At 40.3% G+C, this 17,781-nt stretch overlaps 1 protein-coding gene across 1 annotated transcript; it reads left to right on the plus strand.

Moving 5' to 3' along the window:
* The first annotated feature begins 57 nt into the window (after nucleotides 1–57).
* On the plus strand, nucleotides 58–9,872 carry ALG10 (ALG10 alpha-1,2-glucosyltransferase). Its single transcript, XM_075428906.1, has 3 exons — nucleotides 58–264; nucleotides 587–784; nucleotides 3,811–9,872. The coding sequence occupies exons 1-3, from the start codon at nucleotides 100–102 to the stop codon at nucleotides 4,864–4,866; spliced, it is 1,419 nt and encodes a 472-aa protein (XP_075285021.1). The 5' UTR covers nucleotides 58–99; the 3' UTR covers nucleotides 4,867–9,872.
* The last annotated feature ends 7,909 nt before the right edge of the window (nucleotides 9,873–17,781 follow it).

Raw genomic sequence — 17,781 nt, forward strand, 5'->3', positions numbered from 1 at the left:
CAGCCCGCAGCCTCTCTCCCCCGCCCGGCCCCTCCTCCCCGCGCCCGGCCCGCCCCGGAAGCGCGGCCGCTTCCCGGTCACCCGGCCTCCGCCGCCGGCATGGAGCGGGCCGAGGCCTACGGCTTCTCGGCCGCTATGAGCGGCGCGTTCCTGCTGTCGTGCCTGCTCTTCGCGGCCATCAACCGCCGCCAGCGCGGGCCATACATGGACGAGGCCTTCCACGTCCCCCAGGCGCAGGCCTACTGCCATGGCCGCTTCCTCCAGGTCTGCGCGGGGCCCTGCCGGGCGGCGTTCCCCGGTCGGGGTCGGTGGCGGCTCCGAACGGACCGAGGGCGCTCGGGAGGGGGGGTCGCTCGCGGCCGTTGTTCTCCAGACCGGTGCTTTCCCCGTTCCGTTACGCGGTGGTGCAGCGCCGCGCGGCGTGGGATGCAAACTACTCCAACGTGTCGGTCTGATAACGCCGGGAATTTGCTAAACACCCGAGCTGGCAGAACGGGGCGTGGGTGGGGATGGGGTCCCGTACCCCGCCGCTGGCCCTTCCTCGTGTGGTGGCAGCCCCGTAACCCTGTTCCTCTCCGCTTTCCAGTGGGACCCCATGATCACCACGCCGCCGGGCTTGTACCTGGCCTCGGTGGGAGTGGTGAAGCCCGCGGCGTGGCTCTTCGGGTGGACGGGAAGCGTGGTGTGCTCGGCGGGAATGCTCAGGTTTATTAACCTCCTCTTCGGTGCTGGCAACTTCTACCTACTGTATTTACTTCTGTTCAAGATCCATCAGAAGAATAAGGTACGGTCAAAGTAGAGTGATGAGGACGTTAGCGATGCTGATGACGCTACACTGCCACCTTGCCATGACCTCAGGGCCCAAGCTAACCGGTATATACCACAGTTAGGACTGCACCCAATATGAATAGGACAGAGTCACCCTTGAGGTAACTCACCAAAAAGAAATGTCCAAGATGAATCTCAGTCAAATTCAGACAGGGTCCTGAGGTAGCAGTGGCTCCGCTAATGAACCATCTGCTCTTGTGATTGCAGAAAGGCAGTCATTTTAGTAGAAAGTGAACAAAGCCAGGAGCCTTTATTACAAACCACCGTGAGTGATGATGAGTGCGGTGTGGAGATGTCATGCACTGGTGGAGCAGTGTCCCCCCAGGAGCAGTTCAACATAAGCTTATCACTGGCTCACTCAAAGACAGTGCTGGTGGAGCTGCTCATGTTCTCCTGGACAAGGAGGCTCTGCAGACAACCGGGCTCCCCTTCCTCACCACATCACGCTATAGGAGCAAATTAAACATCTTCAAATGGCTTTGATTCTTCTTAGGCCAACAATAGGCATAGAGCTTATGTTCTTGTGCTGTTAAATGGAACAGCTTTCATAAAAGCCACCATGCAAGTGCATAAAACTGGGTAGGCTGGTATCTCAACAACTCTTATAATGGAGAGGCAGAGGAGTCATCACAAATTCAAAGGGAAGACATTTGAACCCAAGGGGAGAAGAAGTCTTTCCATGCAGGTGCAGCTGGGCTATCAGACCCTGCTGTATGAGATGTCACTCTTGACCAGAGCTTAGAGGATTTAAAAGGGTATTGGCTATGTTGGACGGGGCTCTGAGCAACCTGGTCTAGTTGAAGATGTCCCTGCTTGCTGCCGGAGGGTTGGGCTAGATGATCTCTAAAGGTCCTTTCCAACCCAAAGCATTCTATAATTCTATGATTTTATGGGCCTGCACAAGCAATTTTGATGGCTCCGTGTACGTTCGCTTCACTGCGTATGTGAGCTGTCTTCAGTTTTATGTAACTGCAGTTACAACTACGAGTTTGGCCAGGGAGGCATGGTCCTTTTCTCTACATTTTTTTAGTATCTTTTTTTCTGTCTCAGGGTGCAGTCCTCTAAAAATGTACTCTTATCTATAAGTAGTCCCATTGAAATAGAAGTTAAAGTTAGTACACATATAGACTTACTATCCAAAGGTCTGAATGCTGATCTGGTTGGAATCGCTTAAGAGTCTCCACAAAACTTCAACCAGTGAATCCTGAGTGAAGCTCTGTGAGCTGCGTTTAAATTGAAATGTGTTCTTTAGAAAGATACCAGGTTTGAAGTCAGTATTTAGAACCAGAGGAAGGAACGGGAGAATGATTCAGGTTAGAAGGGACCCTCCAGCGCAAAGCAGGCCGCCCCTGAGATCAGACCACGTTGCTCAGAGCTGGGGCCTGGAAAATTCTCCAGGGATGGAGGGTGACTGCACAGCCTCTCTGTGTAACCTGCTCCATGCCTGACTACACTCACGGTGAAGTAGGCTTTTCTTACTTCTGGTCTGAACTTCTCATTTGAGTTTATGCCTGTTGTCTCTTGTCCTCCCACCGTGTCCCGCGTCAAGGGACCTGGCTCCCTTTACCTGCTGACGTCCTCACGGGTATCGGTAGGCACTGCTGTTCGGTCCTCCCAAGCCATCTATTTTGAGATTTTATGAGAGCGTACTCTCATTGATTTCAAGTCATCGATAAAGATGTTAAACAGGACAGGTCCTGCTGTAGATCCCTGTGATACTCTGGTTGTTACATTCACCTTTCAATAGAGTGTGACCAGTTAACTATGCAGCCAGTTTTTACCTGTCTAGCAGTCCACCCATCCAGACCATAACAGTTCAAGTTAGATACAAGAATATTGTATGTTTAAAGTGGTGGAGCATCCACTGCTGCAGTAGGTAAATTGTTCCAGTGGTTAATGGCCTGTTCAAAGTCTTTCACCTTAGTAAAGTTCTTTTGCTTCACTTTGTTTTTTTAAAACATTTTTGCTTGTTCCCCAATAACTGAAGGATTCCTTTACTATAAAGAAAATTTCTCCTGGTGTACTTTATTATAGGAGACTCTTCATGTTTAAGCACATGATAAGACTATACAGAATTGGGTCAAATTCAATAAATTGTTTCCACTTTCAGAATACTTTTAATTTTATGCTTGGAGGTGGAAATGTAAATGTAAGAAAACAAAAGGGGTTCATAACAATAGTCTAAACATGAGAAAATGTGGCACTTCTTCGAACTAAGCATTTTCTCCATTCCTTTTTTCTATAAGGTGGTGACTGGCTGTTGCACCCCACACTACATCATTCAGAAACAACACGCAACATTTTTTAATATTGTGAATTACGTTGCATGAAGTAGTGAGAGGGATATTTGGGAGGAGTTTTTAACTGCGTGGTTGCCTATCTTCCTTAAAGTTTATTTTCTAACTCGTGAATTATAATGAAGATAAACAATAAAAGCTGCACCAAAGATTAGAAACTTGGAACTGGCCATTCTGTGGACTGGGTTCAAAAGGGGCAATAGTACAAGCACAGAATGATATGTTCTGCTCTCTCACGGATAAACAGAGTCTGATGATGAGATTGCAGGGACCTAAAACACTGAATTTTTTTTGTTTTCTTTTGCCCATTAATGCAGCTCTTTTATCCTACGTATTGGAGCAGTTATACTCCCACAGTTATTTTAATGCCACAAATATTTAAACACCTGATGTATAAAAGAAGTTGGTGTATTTTCATTGCTGTATTTTTAACTCACTTGCAATAATGTTGTGTACTTGCATTTGTCTTTTAACATTGTATAGTCCGACGCTCTGTATTAACATAGCAGGAGGTTTAACAAAAATATAGCAGGGGTGCTTGTGTAGTAATGGAACCAAACACTGTAAGAAATGTTATATTGTGTTAATGGAATTCTCCAGAATGATACTCTTTATTAGGTTGTTTGTTTTTTTTTTTTTATTTTTACTGAACATTGCTAACCACATTTTTCTGCTTCTTCTCTAGGCTGTGTCTGGTTTCCAGAGAATCTTGTCTACGCTAACTCTTGCAGTGTTTCCCACCCTTTATTTTTTTACATTCCTTTATTATACGGACCCAGGATCAGTATTTTTTACTCTCTTTGCCTATTTAATGTGCCTTTATGGTAACCATAAAACTTCAGCTCTGCTTGGATTTTGTGGCTTCATGTTTCGTCAGACAAATATTGTGTGGACAGTTTTTTGTGCTGGAAATGTTGTTGCAGAGAAGCTAAACGAAGCCTGGAAGACAGAGTTACAGAAAAAGAAAGATGAAAAGATTTCTTCCAGGAAAGGATCATTTTCGGATTTGATCAGAATGTTGCAGTTTCTCATTGAGTATCTCATATCGCCTAAAAACTTAGTTACACTTACTGCTTTAATTTGGCCATACATCATATTAGTAACTGCGTTCTTCGTTTTTGTCTTCATCAATGGTGGAATAGTTGTTGGTGACAGAAGTAGCCACGAAGCCTGTTTGCACTTTCCTCAGCTGTTCTATTTCCTGTCCTTTACTGTCTTTTTTTCATTCCCTCATCTACTGACCCCTACTAAAATCAGGAAATTCCTTCTGTCATTACGAAAGCACCCTGTGCAGTACAGCTTAATCACTGTCATCTCTTGGTTCCTGATCTGGAAATTTACCTATGTTCATAAGTATTTACTAGCAGATAACAGACATTATACATTCTATGTCTGGAGAAAAATCTTCCAAAGACATGAGCTTGTAAAATATGTGTTAGTGCCAGTCTATATGTTTGCTGGCTGGAGTTTTGCTGATACACTAAAATCAAAATCAATATTCTGGATCTTAATGTATTTTTTATGTTTATTAGCAGTCACAGTTCCTCAAAAATTGCTAGAATTCCGTTACTTTATTTTGCCATTCTTGATATATAGGCTTAATATTCCATTTCCAGCTCTATGTAGACAGCTTCTGGAGCTGGCTTTTTATATTGTTGTGAATGCTCTAACTTTTTATCTTTTTCTAAACAAAACATTCCAATGGCCAAATAGTGATGAAATCCAGAGGTTTATGTGGTGATTTTTTATCTTTTTTTTTTTTTTCTTCATGCTTTCATACCCTTAGGAAAATGCTGTTCTGTTTCAGAACTGCGGACTCTGGAATGAAGCAGTATGTTCTGCGTTATGTAAGGACTTTTTTTCCCAGTTGGAACTGGGGAAGTAAGCTGTTTGCTTATGTTCTTGCAACTGAATGTGACATCTGATATGTTGTGATGCGAAGATATTCCACATACTGAATTTATGATTTTCTGGAATTAACAAATTCAGTGTGAGGGGGAATTTGAAGACCTTTCTGTAATTAATGTGAAATAAGGGAGATGTTTACATTTCATTTTCACTATAATAAAATACTATATAAAATGCCCTTGAAGGTATGACAGTTTATGTTTCAGAGGTTTCTCTTTAAAACAAAGTGTTTAAATGTTTAACCTTTTTGTTACCTCTGGGTGCATATTTATTCCTTGGATCAGGTTGTTTCCATCTAGGTTTGCTGGTGGTCAAGGTATAAACCACTACTGAAGTATAATGTTTTCAGAACCTCCTACATCCCGCTGAATTTCATGATATTTTTTTTCAATAAATGCTTACATTAGTTTTGCAAACAGAATGTAGGCTCTTAAATCATTAGAGCATTTTGAAAATTTTATTTCGAACTAGTATTTAGAAAATACAGTGGAGGCTATATGCATGTACTTCTTTGAAGGAATAAATGTTACCGTACAACACAAGATAAATTGCAGTTGATAATGTGCCCTGTTAGAAGGGGAGTAATTTATGTATGTCAGACTGAAACGTGTGATTACACAGTGGAATGCAGTCTAATGAATACTCTGTTAAGTAATCAGGCTTTTATGTCCTGAGGTTTTGTGTTCACAGGTTTGTACTGAAGTAGGATAGGAGTGCACTCCCAAGTTGAACTGAGTGTTTCTGAGATCTTTGATGTGTAATCTTACAGAAATAATAATGGCATTACTGAATTGTTCTTTAAATGTTTTTTCATATATATACAAATCTAACAGAACTAGAGAGTATATATTTTGTTTTACAAAGGTAAAATACAATGTGTATATATATATATATATATTTTTAAAGCATCTCGTGCATTATCATCAGAACAAAAGAAGGCTGTAATGGTTCCTGTCAGTAAATGACATTAATCAGGCTCTAAAATATTTGATCGCTTGATGTTAACTATTAAACTGTTTTATAAATATAACTAAATTATGTGCAGGAGGGGATCCAAAACTTCACATACTGTGTAGCATCTTTAGGTTCTCTCTTGTTCTGTAATGAAAGTACTGCAGCCAGGTCTATGTAAACATATCATATTATTGCTGCTCCAGTCACTCAGAAATGGAATTGTTCTCAAAAGGTCAGTACTGTGGAGTTATTTACTCACATCAGTACTGTTATTTTTTTTCTTTTACAGTATGCTGATCTGTGTCCTGACTCTGATCCCTTCCCTGTACTAACACTATGAAGATTGTGTTTAACTCAGCTTCTCCTCTCCAATGTTTTTGCAACCCTGTTTCTGCTAAGGAAACCTGAAAGCCTCTCTTCAATGAGTAGGTTTATTTGTATTGAATTTAAGACATTTGCCAGGTAACTGCTTCTTGACCTGTTGCCGGTATGGTAATTTGTTGATGATGTGTGTACAATAGGGAAAGCCATTTTCAATCACTCCTGATTGGCTTACGTAGAAGTTGAAGGGTCAAGAGAAACCCGAAATGGGTTGCTTTCCAAGAATCCAGCATGGCTCTTGAAGAGTCCAGGATGTTGTCACGTGTTGTGATTTTAGTATGATAGATCCGGGGGGAAAGTCTTGTGTGCCTTCTGCTGCCAATTTTGTTTTTGTATGCCATGCCAGTAAAAACATAAGCAAGATGAAGACCATATGTGTGTTTTAGTACAACTTCATTTGTGTTCTCAAATTTTAGTACTGAGTTGGAATGGTAACATGGGAAGGGATGGGGCTCTGGGTAGAATTCTGAGTTGTCTTCTAGATCTGGGTTTTTTTTTTCCTGGCTTTGTGTAGGGCAGCAGCTGTTTATTCACTTAACAAGGTGCAAAAAATCCTGTGCTTATGTAGTCCACAGGTGTCTTGTTTTGTCGAGCATGTCTGTTGATGCTGGTGCCTGAATGCCTTCGATTATCAACCCTGTTAAGAAACAGTGTTTATGCTTCCTCCTTACTCTTAACAGAGACAGCAGCCATGTTTCAAGTGAAAAGAACTCATTTTAAATATATACAATTTTAATGCAACTCTTTTGTGAAGAAAAGTGAATGCAAAAAGTCCCCCAAAATTTTGAGCACAATACCTTCTAACGAGCTCCACATCACAAGACACTAGAAAAGTTACATGTAGAGAGATGTATGTGAACTGTTGGGTTTTTTTTTAATGAATGTTAAAAGATGGCATAATATTTTATCAAAAGATTTATCAGTATACTTACATATTTTAATTTAAGAGTACAGTTATTCTCAACCTATTTTGCTAATTTAAAAGCAGACTGAGTTGATGTAAGTTGAAGGAGAAAGTCCATGAATTACTAAAACATGAAAGAATTTATTTTTAGAGTAAAGCTATATTTTCACTTTTGCTGACGAACCACAGGGAGTTTGTGGGTAATATTCAGTGTTAGCCTGATCCAGTCTCAGAAATCAAGATGATTGTAATCATATATATATCTCATAAGGAAAGGTCTCCAAGTTCCATCAACATCTTTTAGAAATCTGACAGATATCAGTCGCATAGTTTAAATCTAGATACAGGAATTATTTAAACATACTTTATAATCTTGGAACAAGTACCTCTTGGAAAATCCATTTTAGTGTTTAGCCCCTGAAACATTTCCATTGTAGTTGTTCATAATTTATTAGCTATTAGTCTTAAAAACCTACAGAAAGGACTGTGTTTATGCTGGTTTATGTTTCCGAGGTCTTCTAGTTTCAGTACAGCCATAATTGTTCACTTTAGGTTAATTCTTCAGCAGGTGTCATTTGGCAATGAAATTACTTACAGCAGCATTAAACTGGTAATTTATTGCAAATCTTATTAATCAGCTGTCTATGTAGAAAAAAGTCACGCACACTTGTTGAAAAGTCCAAGATGAAAACAAAAATAGTGCAGCTAAGATTTTTGTAATCGCTGTTTAAAAATAAAGGCTCAGGTTCAGTTTTCTCAGACAGAAAGAAGATGATGATTTTTCCATAACTGTCAAAATAATAACAATAGAGAGCTGAACAGCCATAGCATGGCTGAATTGTTTTGAGGTGGGGGGAAAAAAAAGACAAATAATTTAACACCTTGTTTTTTTCTTTTAGTTAAAAACAGGTGGTTATTTGGGAAGATAGGAAGTTTGTTTAGTGATCCTATATGCTGTGAACTGTATTTTCTGTTATTTGTGAGTATTCTGTATTTCACTCCTGTGAAGTTCTTTGACAACATGAGTTCAAGTTCAAAATTAGCATGAATTTTACGCTGTAAGCAACAAGTGCATGCTGAAATATTTTTTTTATCTGTTACGTTTCTTGTGAGTAGATAAATCATATGGATTACTTCTGTTAAAAATATTGTAGGAAAAAGTATTCTATAATTTCTGGTGACAGTTGATTTTTGTCCTGTTAATGCAGGTCTGATTTTTTTTTTTCACAAGGTGGCGGTCTTGTGCCATCTTGTTGAGGTGGTGAACTGCTTAAGGCAGCGCTGCTTGAAGTCGTAACGTCAGGGTGTTTTGCAAGACTATTTCTGAGAACTAGAAAACTTCAAGTTCTGTTATGGCTGATGCTTGTTCTATTAACTGGTTTAGCTAAAATATCCTTGTGTGTAATTTTAAATATATATTGTGTGTTAAGTTTTAGAAGAAGAGCAAGTTTTGTGCATCTTTAAAATGTCTTATTTTGATATTTTTGGTATTTGTGGAATTTTCATGTCTGGTCTAAGAGAACAAAACAAAACTTGAAAGCTTACTGTTGAAATGATGTCCTTGTTTTAAACAGTGTAGTTGCTTAGAGAGTTGGCACACTTCTTTCTGATGTGTTATTATTAAATTTTACAGCTTTCTTATTTTTTTCACATATTCATTCTACCCATTGCTGTCTAAAAAAATTGGAGGGCAAATTGAGGAAAGCAAAGTAATTATACTTTTGAGACTAACACATGGTGATTTTCTGAAATATTTGCTCTTTTTAATTCTGATGATGCACGTATGAAATACAAATGCTCAAATGTCTGTTAGCCCGATAGTAGTTGACATACTGCATTTTAAATGTGTCATCTAGATTTGTGTAATGAGAAAGTGTAAAGCCAGAGTCCATGATAAAGACTGCTTCCAGTTATCTCAAATTCTTTGTCTGTATTCACCATCCTATTTTTTTTCCCCTGGAAAGCTTTTGCTTTCCTTGCTTATCTCTTGTTAGACAGGATATGCTTTTTATTTTTGATTCGGTGACATTTGTATGTCAGCTGAGAGATCTTTTATAGAAAAACATCCTTAAAAGTATACTCTAGATGGATGGAGATCATTGTTTTTCCTAACAAACATCATTTTGCAAACAAAAAGGATCTCTACATGAGAGAGAAGTGCTAACCTAGCTAGCAATGTGTAGCTAAAATGCCCTTAATTTGTGAGGCTTTGTGCTTAATTTTAGAATATGCTCAGGGCCTCATGCTGTTCCTGCAGCTAAAGGGATAGTTGGGATATGAGGAGCAGGAAGCACGAGGAAAAAGATTTGTGCAGATAATTGCCATTGCAGTGCTGCCACAGGTAGGAGCGTGCAGTGCTACTGGGAGCGGAAAGGAGTGGGGTGCTTTGGGGCGTTCTGGGGCACTGCTGTATTTAGCCGCTCACTGTGGCTTGCTGAAGTGTGTGGTAATAGGGGAGAGCTGTTTGCCATGCGAGTGGACATGTCTTCTCTGGCTGGAAGGAGAAGCTCCTTGTGTAGAGCTGGTCTGATCACTGTGAGAATGATCTTCCTGAAACTTGGGAGCTAATTGGTTTATGGAAAGATGTTTTTGTACTTAGCTGTGGATTTGTAAATAAAAACTGTTCTTACTGTGTTAACAAAATGTTGTGAGCTTACTTGAATTGCAGCTGTGTCAGTGATAGGAAAGGGGTTGCTTTCATTTTTGGATTGTTAGTTGCCCAGATACTCTAGAGTATTTATAAAGCAAAAATTGTCATATCCTAAAAAAGAAATATTTTTAGAACAATGTATTCCCATGTGCTTCATGGTTTTAAGTAGGTATAAACTAATATCCCATGCATTTTATTCAAATTGGTATGAACTTGTATTAATAGTAGCAGTGTAGATGTAATTGCAAAAGTTCATGTCCCTAGCTAGCTTCAGATCTTCTCTAATGAGATTAGATTTCTACGTTTTCATATCAACCCTCCTAGAAGTATTGTCACAGAAATAATCTTGTGAATATACAATGCAGAAGGAATGGTTACGGTGATTATCGCTGGCAACAGTCTCTAATTTTAGGGCACTGTTTCAGACCTGCAAGTTTAATACACATAAATCATGCTGCATTTTCCTGCATTCCATCAAATCCCAAACAAAGCATTGCCTGGCTGAATTGAAATTGAAATGACAAGCTTCGAAAAGAACAAAGGAGACGCAGTCAGGAATATCACCGATTTCAGAGATGGTGCTTCACCCTCTGGGTCGGTGCTGAGCAAATGCCACAACACTGTTGGTAGGTGGGAGTAAGCACATCGTAACTATAGTCCTGGCGAAGAGCAGCGTGGGTGTTTTATACCAAATGTTTTCTTTGTTGCAGCTAGAATTCATTACTGCTCTGTGCACTCCTGTGCTGCTGTAGCACTGTATACTTTTCATTACCGAGAGGATTTTCGTAGTCCATTGAGATAGTTGTGAAGGTGGGAATTCATCTGCCAGGCATCTTGTCACAACTACCTTCTAGTGCAATCTACTTTCTAGAGCACAGCCTGTTTGGGCAGGACCCTCGCTGAGCTGGGGAAGCCTCGCATCCGAGACTTAGGCCAGAATGACACGTGTTTGAGCTGATTTTGCTGACAGCCACTTGCTAGCTAAATTTGGAAAGTTTCAACCCGATACAACATGTTAACTTGCTTTACAATCTCAAGAAGCCCTGTGGAATAACCTTCCCTGTCCAGGTCCAGTCCCGCAGGAAAAGAACCAGGAGCAAGTCAAAGGAAAAGGAATTTATTTTCTGGCTATAGTAAAGAGTTGTGTGCATCCTTGGTAAAAATGTACCGGTGCACATTTGCTTCAGTAACAGTGAATTTTATTCAGCTAATTATTACTAAGATGGGATTTTCTGCATTCTTTTCTGAAATAGGGAAGAGTGATAGTTTGCTTAAAACCAAAATGAAATTAAATGCTTGCACTTTTCTTATGAACTAAGAAGGAAATATATTTTGGATTTTGGAACCATCTGTTGTCTGAGAGGAGCTGTAAGTTTGCTGTCAAGATAAATACTAGTAATTCCCTCCACCCTCCTTTACTGCTTAGTAAATATACACTGCTTAAATTCTGGAGGCGGTGGAGGAGGAGGTAGCCCTGCAATGGCCTCATCAAGCTGTTTGCCTGACAGGAGGCCACAAAACTTTATCTGGGAACTTCCACCAAGGAGGGAATTAGTTTCCACATTATGTAAGTGAATTTTGTAGCTGAAATGGAGCATATTTTCTGAAAATACGCTCTATTTAAAACCAGCAAGTAGTGATGAATTTGCCATATCCTTTGACAAGCTTTTCAGAAATTAATTTCTTTTAGGAAACTTTTTTCTCTAGTTGTGAGCTTTATGCTGCATCTGTGCAAAGACAGTTCTCCCCATTTTCCTCTTCTGCATATGTGGATACACACCATGTATACTGGTATGTGCAGATCACAACCCAACAGCCTCTTAACCTGCTGACCTACAGAGACATGAGGACTTTTGTGCTCCAGTTTGTTTTTCTCTGGGTTTATTTTCAGCATGTAAAGAAGTATCATCGTCAGAACTGAGGATTACACGACGCTTTTGAGCTCTGCTTTTGCTCTGTTTAGCCAAAACAAGCTCTGTGGCACCTTGTATTGATACCCTTAGTCTGAAGAGCGTTCTGGCTGCCTTATTGGTGAAGCATCACTTTTTGACTTCTGAAGCCACGCTAATGTAAAAATCAGTCCAAAATAAATATATTAACAATTCCCATAACAACAGCTTTCATCTTTGTGAAGTGGCTAGAGATGTGCACATCAGTTAGTAGCAATAACCAGGGAGAGGCAGGCAGAGTTAGGGCATGTGGAGTTTCAGTTTGGCTGAGCAGTTTACGGTTTGGCTGTTGCCTGTAGAGCTCCTTGAAGTTAAGTGCTTATGGAGGTAAATTTAGCAGATTGACTGCTGTCTGGACCTGTAAAGCTGGGGCTAACTTGAGTAGCTTGCTGTTGTATTGAGAGGCTGGCTGTGTTCGCCTTGAGACACAATTTTTGGGGGGAGATTGAGCACAAGAATTTTCTTGTTCTGTCTGGCTTGAAATAGAGGTATTCTGACTATGAGAATGGAGTGGCTCTGCAAGGAGGCCCTCCTTGCTTTTCCTCAGGTTGACTAAAGCAAAATGTAGTTGCACTGGTGGGGCTCTAAGTACTCGCGAATCTGTGGAATCAGCCTGCTGAGGGGCTAGAGGGTTTTAGGCTTTGTTTTAATAAGCTATTAAGCCTTCTATAAACCTTTGCGTACAATTGTGGCAAAGATCAGTTAATGTAAGTTGTTTGTGACTGAATCCGAGTCAAAGATGTTAAACACCTGCAATGATTCTACCTTGCTATTTAGGTTGCACATAATACAGTACATGATGCTCTTGAATTTTTTTGCCCATCATTTCGTCAGAGAGAATAAGCAAACAAACAAGAAAAGTCTTTAAAGTCAGTTTTAGTGTCTTGATAGTCTGCAGTTACTTGGCAAAAAACAGCATGTCAAAACCAGCTTGTAGTCAACACCTTTCTTTTCGTAAAGTGCTTTAAAAAAATTTCTGGTCATTTTGCTGTGGTGGATCTCGTGCTAAATGTTCTTCAGCCCTTGATGTGCTTTCTTTAACAATGCAAGATCCTCTTTCCTGGACTTGGCTTTATTGGCTCTTAGATGAAAAATTGATTTGGGGGTCTTTTTTATGAAGTTAAAGAAGTGTATACCTTTGCATGAGTAGTGAGTAGTACTTGAAGCAAATGGACCTATACTCTGCAGTCAAAATGCAGACAATGGTATGTGTTGACAGAATATATTCAATACTTTATTTTCTCATTAAATCCAGCATAAAATAAGCAGGATAACTGGGTATCAGATTTAATCTTTCATGTTATTCTGCAAATGCATAGATATTGACAGTTTCTTTGGTGCTTTGAACATATACCTCCAAGGCAGAGTTGAAGAAGGTAAGTACAGTCTAACTCTCTTTTCCGTTACCCACACACTAAGTTAATTGAAATTGTAGTAAGTACAACTTCATGAGACAGACTTATTTTCATTTCAATAGTGTGTTCTCCAAGGACACTATCTAGAGGATCTAAATCAACAGGAACTACACACTAAAGAAATAATAATGCCCTCTTGAAACACTCGGGCTGCATGCTCTCAGTCTTACAACCTGAAAGAACAGACATAAAGACCTTAAAGATTTTTGGATTTGGTATATTCAGTAGAATGCATAATGATAAATAAAATAAAACTCAAAGCAGTGACTACATTTTTTGCGAAGCTACCATTTGATATTTGTAACAATGAAACAATACAGGGAAATACAAAGCTGAAAAGAATTTTTGTAACAGGTTTTCTGTTGCCAGCTTGTACAAGGTAGAAAGCAGCTGTGCACCAAATCTGAAAAAGTAGGATCTAATTGTGCAGGTGCTCATCTGCATTTTTATGGTCCTAAATACCCTTATAAATCTGATCTTTTTATTTGAACCTTTGTTAGGACTTCTGTATTTTGATAACAAATAAGAGAACAGAGTGAGAGCTGTGCCAGGTGGGTTGTATGGAGGAGAAGAAAGATAAAAGTAATGCTGTGTGCGTTTGCAGGGAGCCTGGGTCAGGAATAAATTCCATGGTAATGGCAACCCTGCTTCACCCTGACCCCTCAGCCAGTTTCATCCCTCTTTAGGGTGGATGAACCCATGCCTCCCACCACAGACTGTTCCTCTTCTTGCTTGGCTGTTCTTCCTTTGGTGCCACCCTCTCTTCACGTAAGCACGTGCCACAGACTTTGCAGTTGTCACTGCCTTTGTCCTGGCCACCCTGGCAAGCTGAGGCTGTTCCTTTGCCTCATTCTTGCTGCTGAAAACCAGAACTCTGTGCTCATTCAGACAAGGATTTCAGGAAATCTAAATGTAGGCTGTACTTATCATCAGCTGGGTGGGATGGCGCTAAGAAGACTTGCCTGGGAAAAAGAAGTGTGTGATAATTCTACCCTGGCTGTCAGAAGCAAAATTGGCAGAGGAGGAGTTTCGCTTGTCTTGATTTTCGTAGCCATAGTAGGGCCCCTCCAGATGATTGATCCTTTTTAGCTAGGATGAGCTAACAACCCTTTTGTGTTGTCCTGAGATAATGGTTGCAAAGCGACTGAGCTCGGCAGACTGCAGCGCTCCATCCTCAATAAGCGTTAAAGACAGCCCTAAAGTTACACGTGAGTTGTTAGCCCAGCCTGGCTTCCTCATCTGAGATGTTGCAGTGTCAGCATCTGCTCAACCTGGAAGTGGGTGGCTCTTGAGCAACCTGAAAGCCAAAGATTGCTTTTTGATGTTTTCTGAACTTATAAGCAATCTGACTCTTGTTTAAGCTAATATAAATTGTGTCACTAAATCACCTATGGAAGATGTTTTCAAAGCCACAAATGCAGACTTGCCAGTCACTAGCACTTAAATATTATGATTCAAGCTCCAGAAGTCCTTTTATTTAAAATCAAAGGAAGGGACAATTTCTGTCCTGCTTTTTTAATTTCTTGTACTCGGAGGTACGCTAAATTTAGTTTTGTTAGAAGTGACATGGGCATGGAGAACCAAAGTAGCCCACTTGACCCCTTAATGCTCTTGCTCTGTTCCATTTATTGTCATGTAGTTTCGCACTGAAGGTAGTGGAGAGTGGATGAGATAATACACAAAAGGATATTCTTTACTGGACTTGCGGCTATAGAATGAAATTCACTTTTCATTGCTTTCCATGTACATGAGTCCCTGTAAAAGATTAGAGGACCTTACACTGGTTTTGGCTGGTGAGAGAGGTTCTCTGGTGACCCATTATGGGTTGATGTCCTTCAAAATGCATGAGTGCAGCTGGCGTTAGTGGTCAAGTGGCACCGGGGAGTGACTCTTTTCTTTCATTTCCAATTGTTTTCTTCTGTTTGTATTTCATCTGTTATATGTGGCAAACTAGTCTCATTGCCTTTCCTCTTACTGCATAAGGATATTTTCCCAGTTTTGTTTGTGTTGCCTTTGGTTTTTTCCCTGCATCTTCTTGCAAAAAAACCTTTTTTATAAAGAGAAGATAAGAGTTAATTATGTAGGACCAGCCTTGTTCTCTCATTCTATACTTTATTTAATTTGCAATACTTAAAAATTGCTTTAGATAAATACGTTTCCAATACACGTAACCCAGCAAAGAATCATAACCAGTGTTTTTTGAAAGAATTGTTAGATAATCTGCTGTCTTTGTTGGTTTTAAAAAAAATACAGGTCCTCATACATGGAGAAACATTAAACTGATGATTAATCTTTTATCATTAATGATAAAAGAGACTTTTCTTTAGAACAGAGCTGTAAAAATTAACCTTTACATTTTGGCTCCACTCACAAAGCAGAGACTGGTATTATGCCTCTCTTGGACAACAAGAGTCAATATCCTCTAATTCCTGCTGCTCCTGTTAAACCTTCCCTTCATTGTTCCATTTAAAGAAATCGTTAGCAAATAAAACATAAATAAATATAACTTTTCTAGACAATGAAAAACCCACAGTGGGTGAACGAAGGGGAGAAGCCAGGGTGCTAAGTATTTATCAGCAGCAATCTTTAAGTTTCCATATTTGCAGTAAGATGATTGCTTCATTCTGTCTGAAGAGGTCCTTCACAAGAGTGAGCGGTGGTGCCGTGGTGGTGCTCAAGAAGTCAAGGCATCCATTGCAATACTTTCTGCATTTCCTGAAGAGCTGAGCTCCCATCAGCTGAGCCCAGACTTGGCTTTTCTGGTCATATGCCCAATTTGCTCGCTCCTCACCCTAGTTTGGGGAAATTACCCATTTGTCTTTTTTATAGTTGCTTCTGGTCTGATCTGGCATACTGTGCCATTGTGGCTAAGGACTGGTCAATAACACAATCTGCTACTGGAACTGGAGCAAAACCAGTACTGGAAACAAGTCCCTTGGTGGTGGTATCTCATATGTTACTCTGGGGCTCAGATCAGGGCTCTACAGCAGCTCAGGATGGTGAGGAGTGCAGCAAACCACTGCAAAGGTTCAGGCAAACATTTAGTCACATTTATAGGAAAATGAAGGTACTGAAAAGGAACAGCCTCTGTTAGGAATTCCAGATTTACTGGAAACTGTGCTGTCATGGATTTTTTTTTTTTAACCGCAAAATACAGTTATTCTGGATTGTTATTCCTACTTTTCAGCAAGAACACTGCTAGAAATTAGTAAATGAGCAATTTCAAGAATGAAATCTGTATTTGCTAGCATGGCACACCCATTGTCGTGATATAGTAAAGTAAAATAAAGTAAATCATGTTTTGACTGTTAGAAGTTAAAGTACTGAAAGTAACAAATGAGTGCCCAGACTATCCAGGCTAGTTAAAAGAAAAACTATAAAAAAGGTAAGAAAGATGTTAAAATGCCTAATGAATATTGCTAAGAGGACAGCACTTTCAAGGCTTGGATTTGGACTTGTTGAAATGATGGCAAAAATGAGGAGTGAAAATTATTAACACTGTAATGAAGTCAAATATAGAATGTACTACATAAATGTCCATGTGAGTGAAAGTCCTTGCAACTGGAGACAGTGCATATGTATAATAAGGCAAAAAAGATGGGTGAAAAAGGCTGATGTAGGTAGTAAGGCTGCTCTTTGTACCGTTGGTGTTGTTGCTCAAGAACGTCAGAGCATCACAGAAATGGGTGACACCTTCAGTCTCCTGCAGCCGAGGGAGGAGCAGAAGATCCAAGCTCCAAATCATACCAGCCAGCCACAGAGTGAGGGGACTATGTAGCAGCAATTAAAAAGACCACGGGGAATAAGCCAGTAACTAGACCTCATCAGACCCTGAACATTTACAAGAAAACGAGACCTACTTAGAAACAGACTGATGCTTGCGAATATCTGTATGTAGAAGTGGGAGACGTAAAAGGAGTAGAAATGGGAGCCTGGCAGTGCTGTGATTTGAACCAGATGTTGGAGCTGCTGGTGGCAGTCCGAGAGGAGAGGTGCCTCCTGCTCCCTCCCATGCTCGTCCTCTCCCCTAACATCTGTTACCCAACGTTTCCCTGTTAAAAACTCATCATGATCATAAGCTCTGGCACAGATTTGTTACAATGATCACCTAAAAATTCTTCAGTATCTCCGGAACTGTGGCTCTCAGAGGACGCTGGCTGCCTACTGATAAAAGCACGTAGCTACTCCCTGGAGTACAGGAGCTACCCCCACAGCTGCTATATGGGTAGCTGCATCTACCTGTTACCACCACTCACCTCACAAGTCAGGTTGTAGATGGGAAATTTAAATATTTTTGGAAGGGACTGGTGTTCATGCAGGAGCTCAGATGAATGATGAGACAGAGCATGTGTCCGAATTTTCCTAGGAGTGTCATCTTTCCCTGGCTGAAAGTCAGGCTTACATAGATTAGAGGATTTAGAAAAATTAGATAGCAGTTCCAGGTGCCTTACAGCCCTCTTGGAAAAACAGCTGGAAACCAGCTGGGAACCACCCC

This window comes from Opisthocomus hoazin, chromosome 8, assembly GCF_030867145.1.
Source record: "Opisthocomus hoazin isolate bOpiHoa1 chromosome 8, bOpiHoa1.hap1, whole genome shotgun sequence".
Lineage (NCBI taxonomy): Eukaryota > Metazoa > Chordata > Aves > Opisthocomiformes > Opisthocomidae > Opisthocomus > Opisthocomus hoazin.

Bases quoted from the DNA above. Each gene is read 5' to 3' on its own strand.
- ALG10 (XM_075428906.1), top strand. From the start codon at position 100: ATGGAGCGGGCCGAGGCCTACGGCTTCTCGGCCGCTATGAGCGGCGCG. The intron at 265-586 runs GTCTGCGCGGGG...TCCGCTTTCCAG, and splicing joins GCCATGGCCGCTTCCTCCAG to TGGGACCCCATGATCACCAC. The intron at 785-3,810 runs GTACGGTCAAAG...CTTCTTCTCTAG, and splicing joins AGATCCATCAGAAGAATAAG to GCTGTGTCTGGTTTCCAGAG.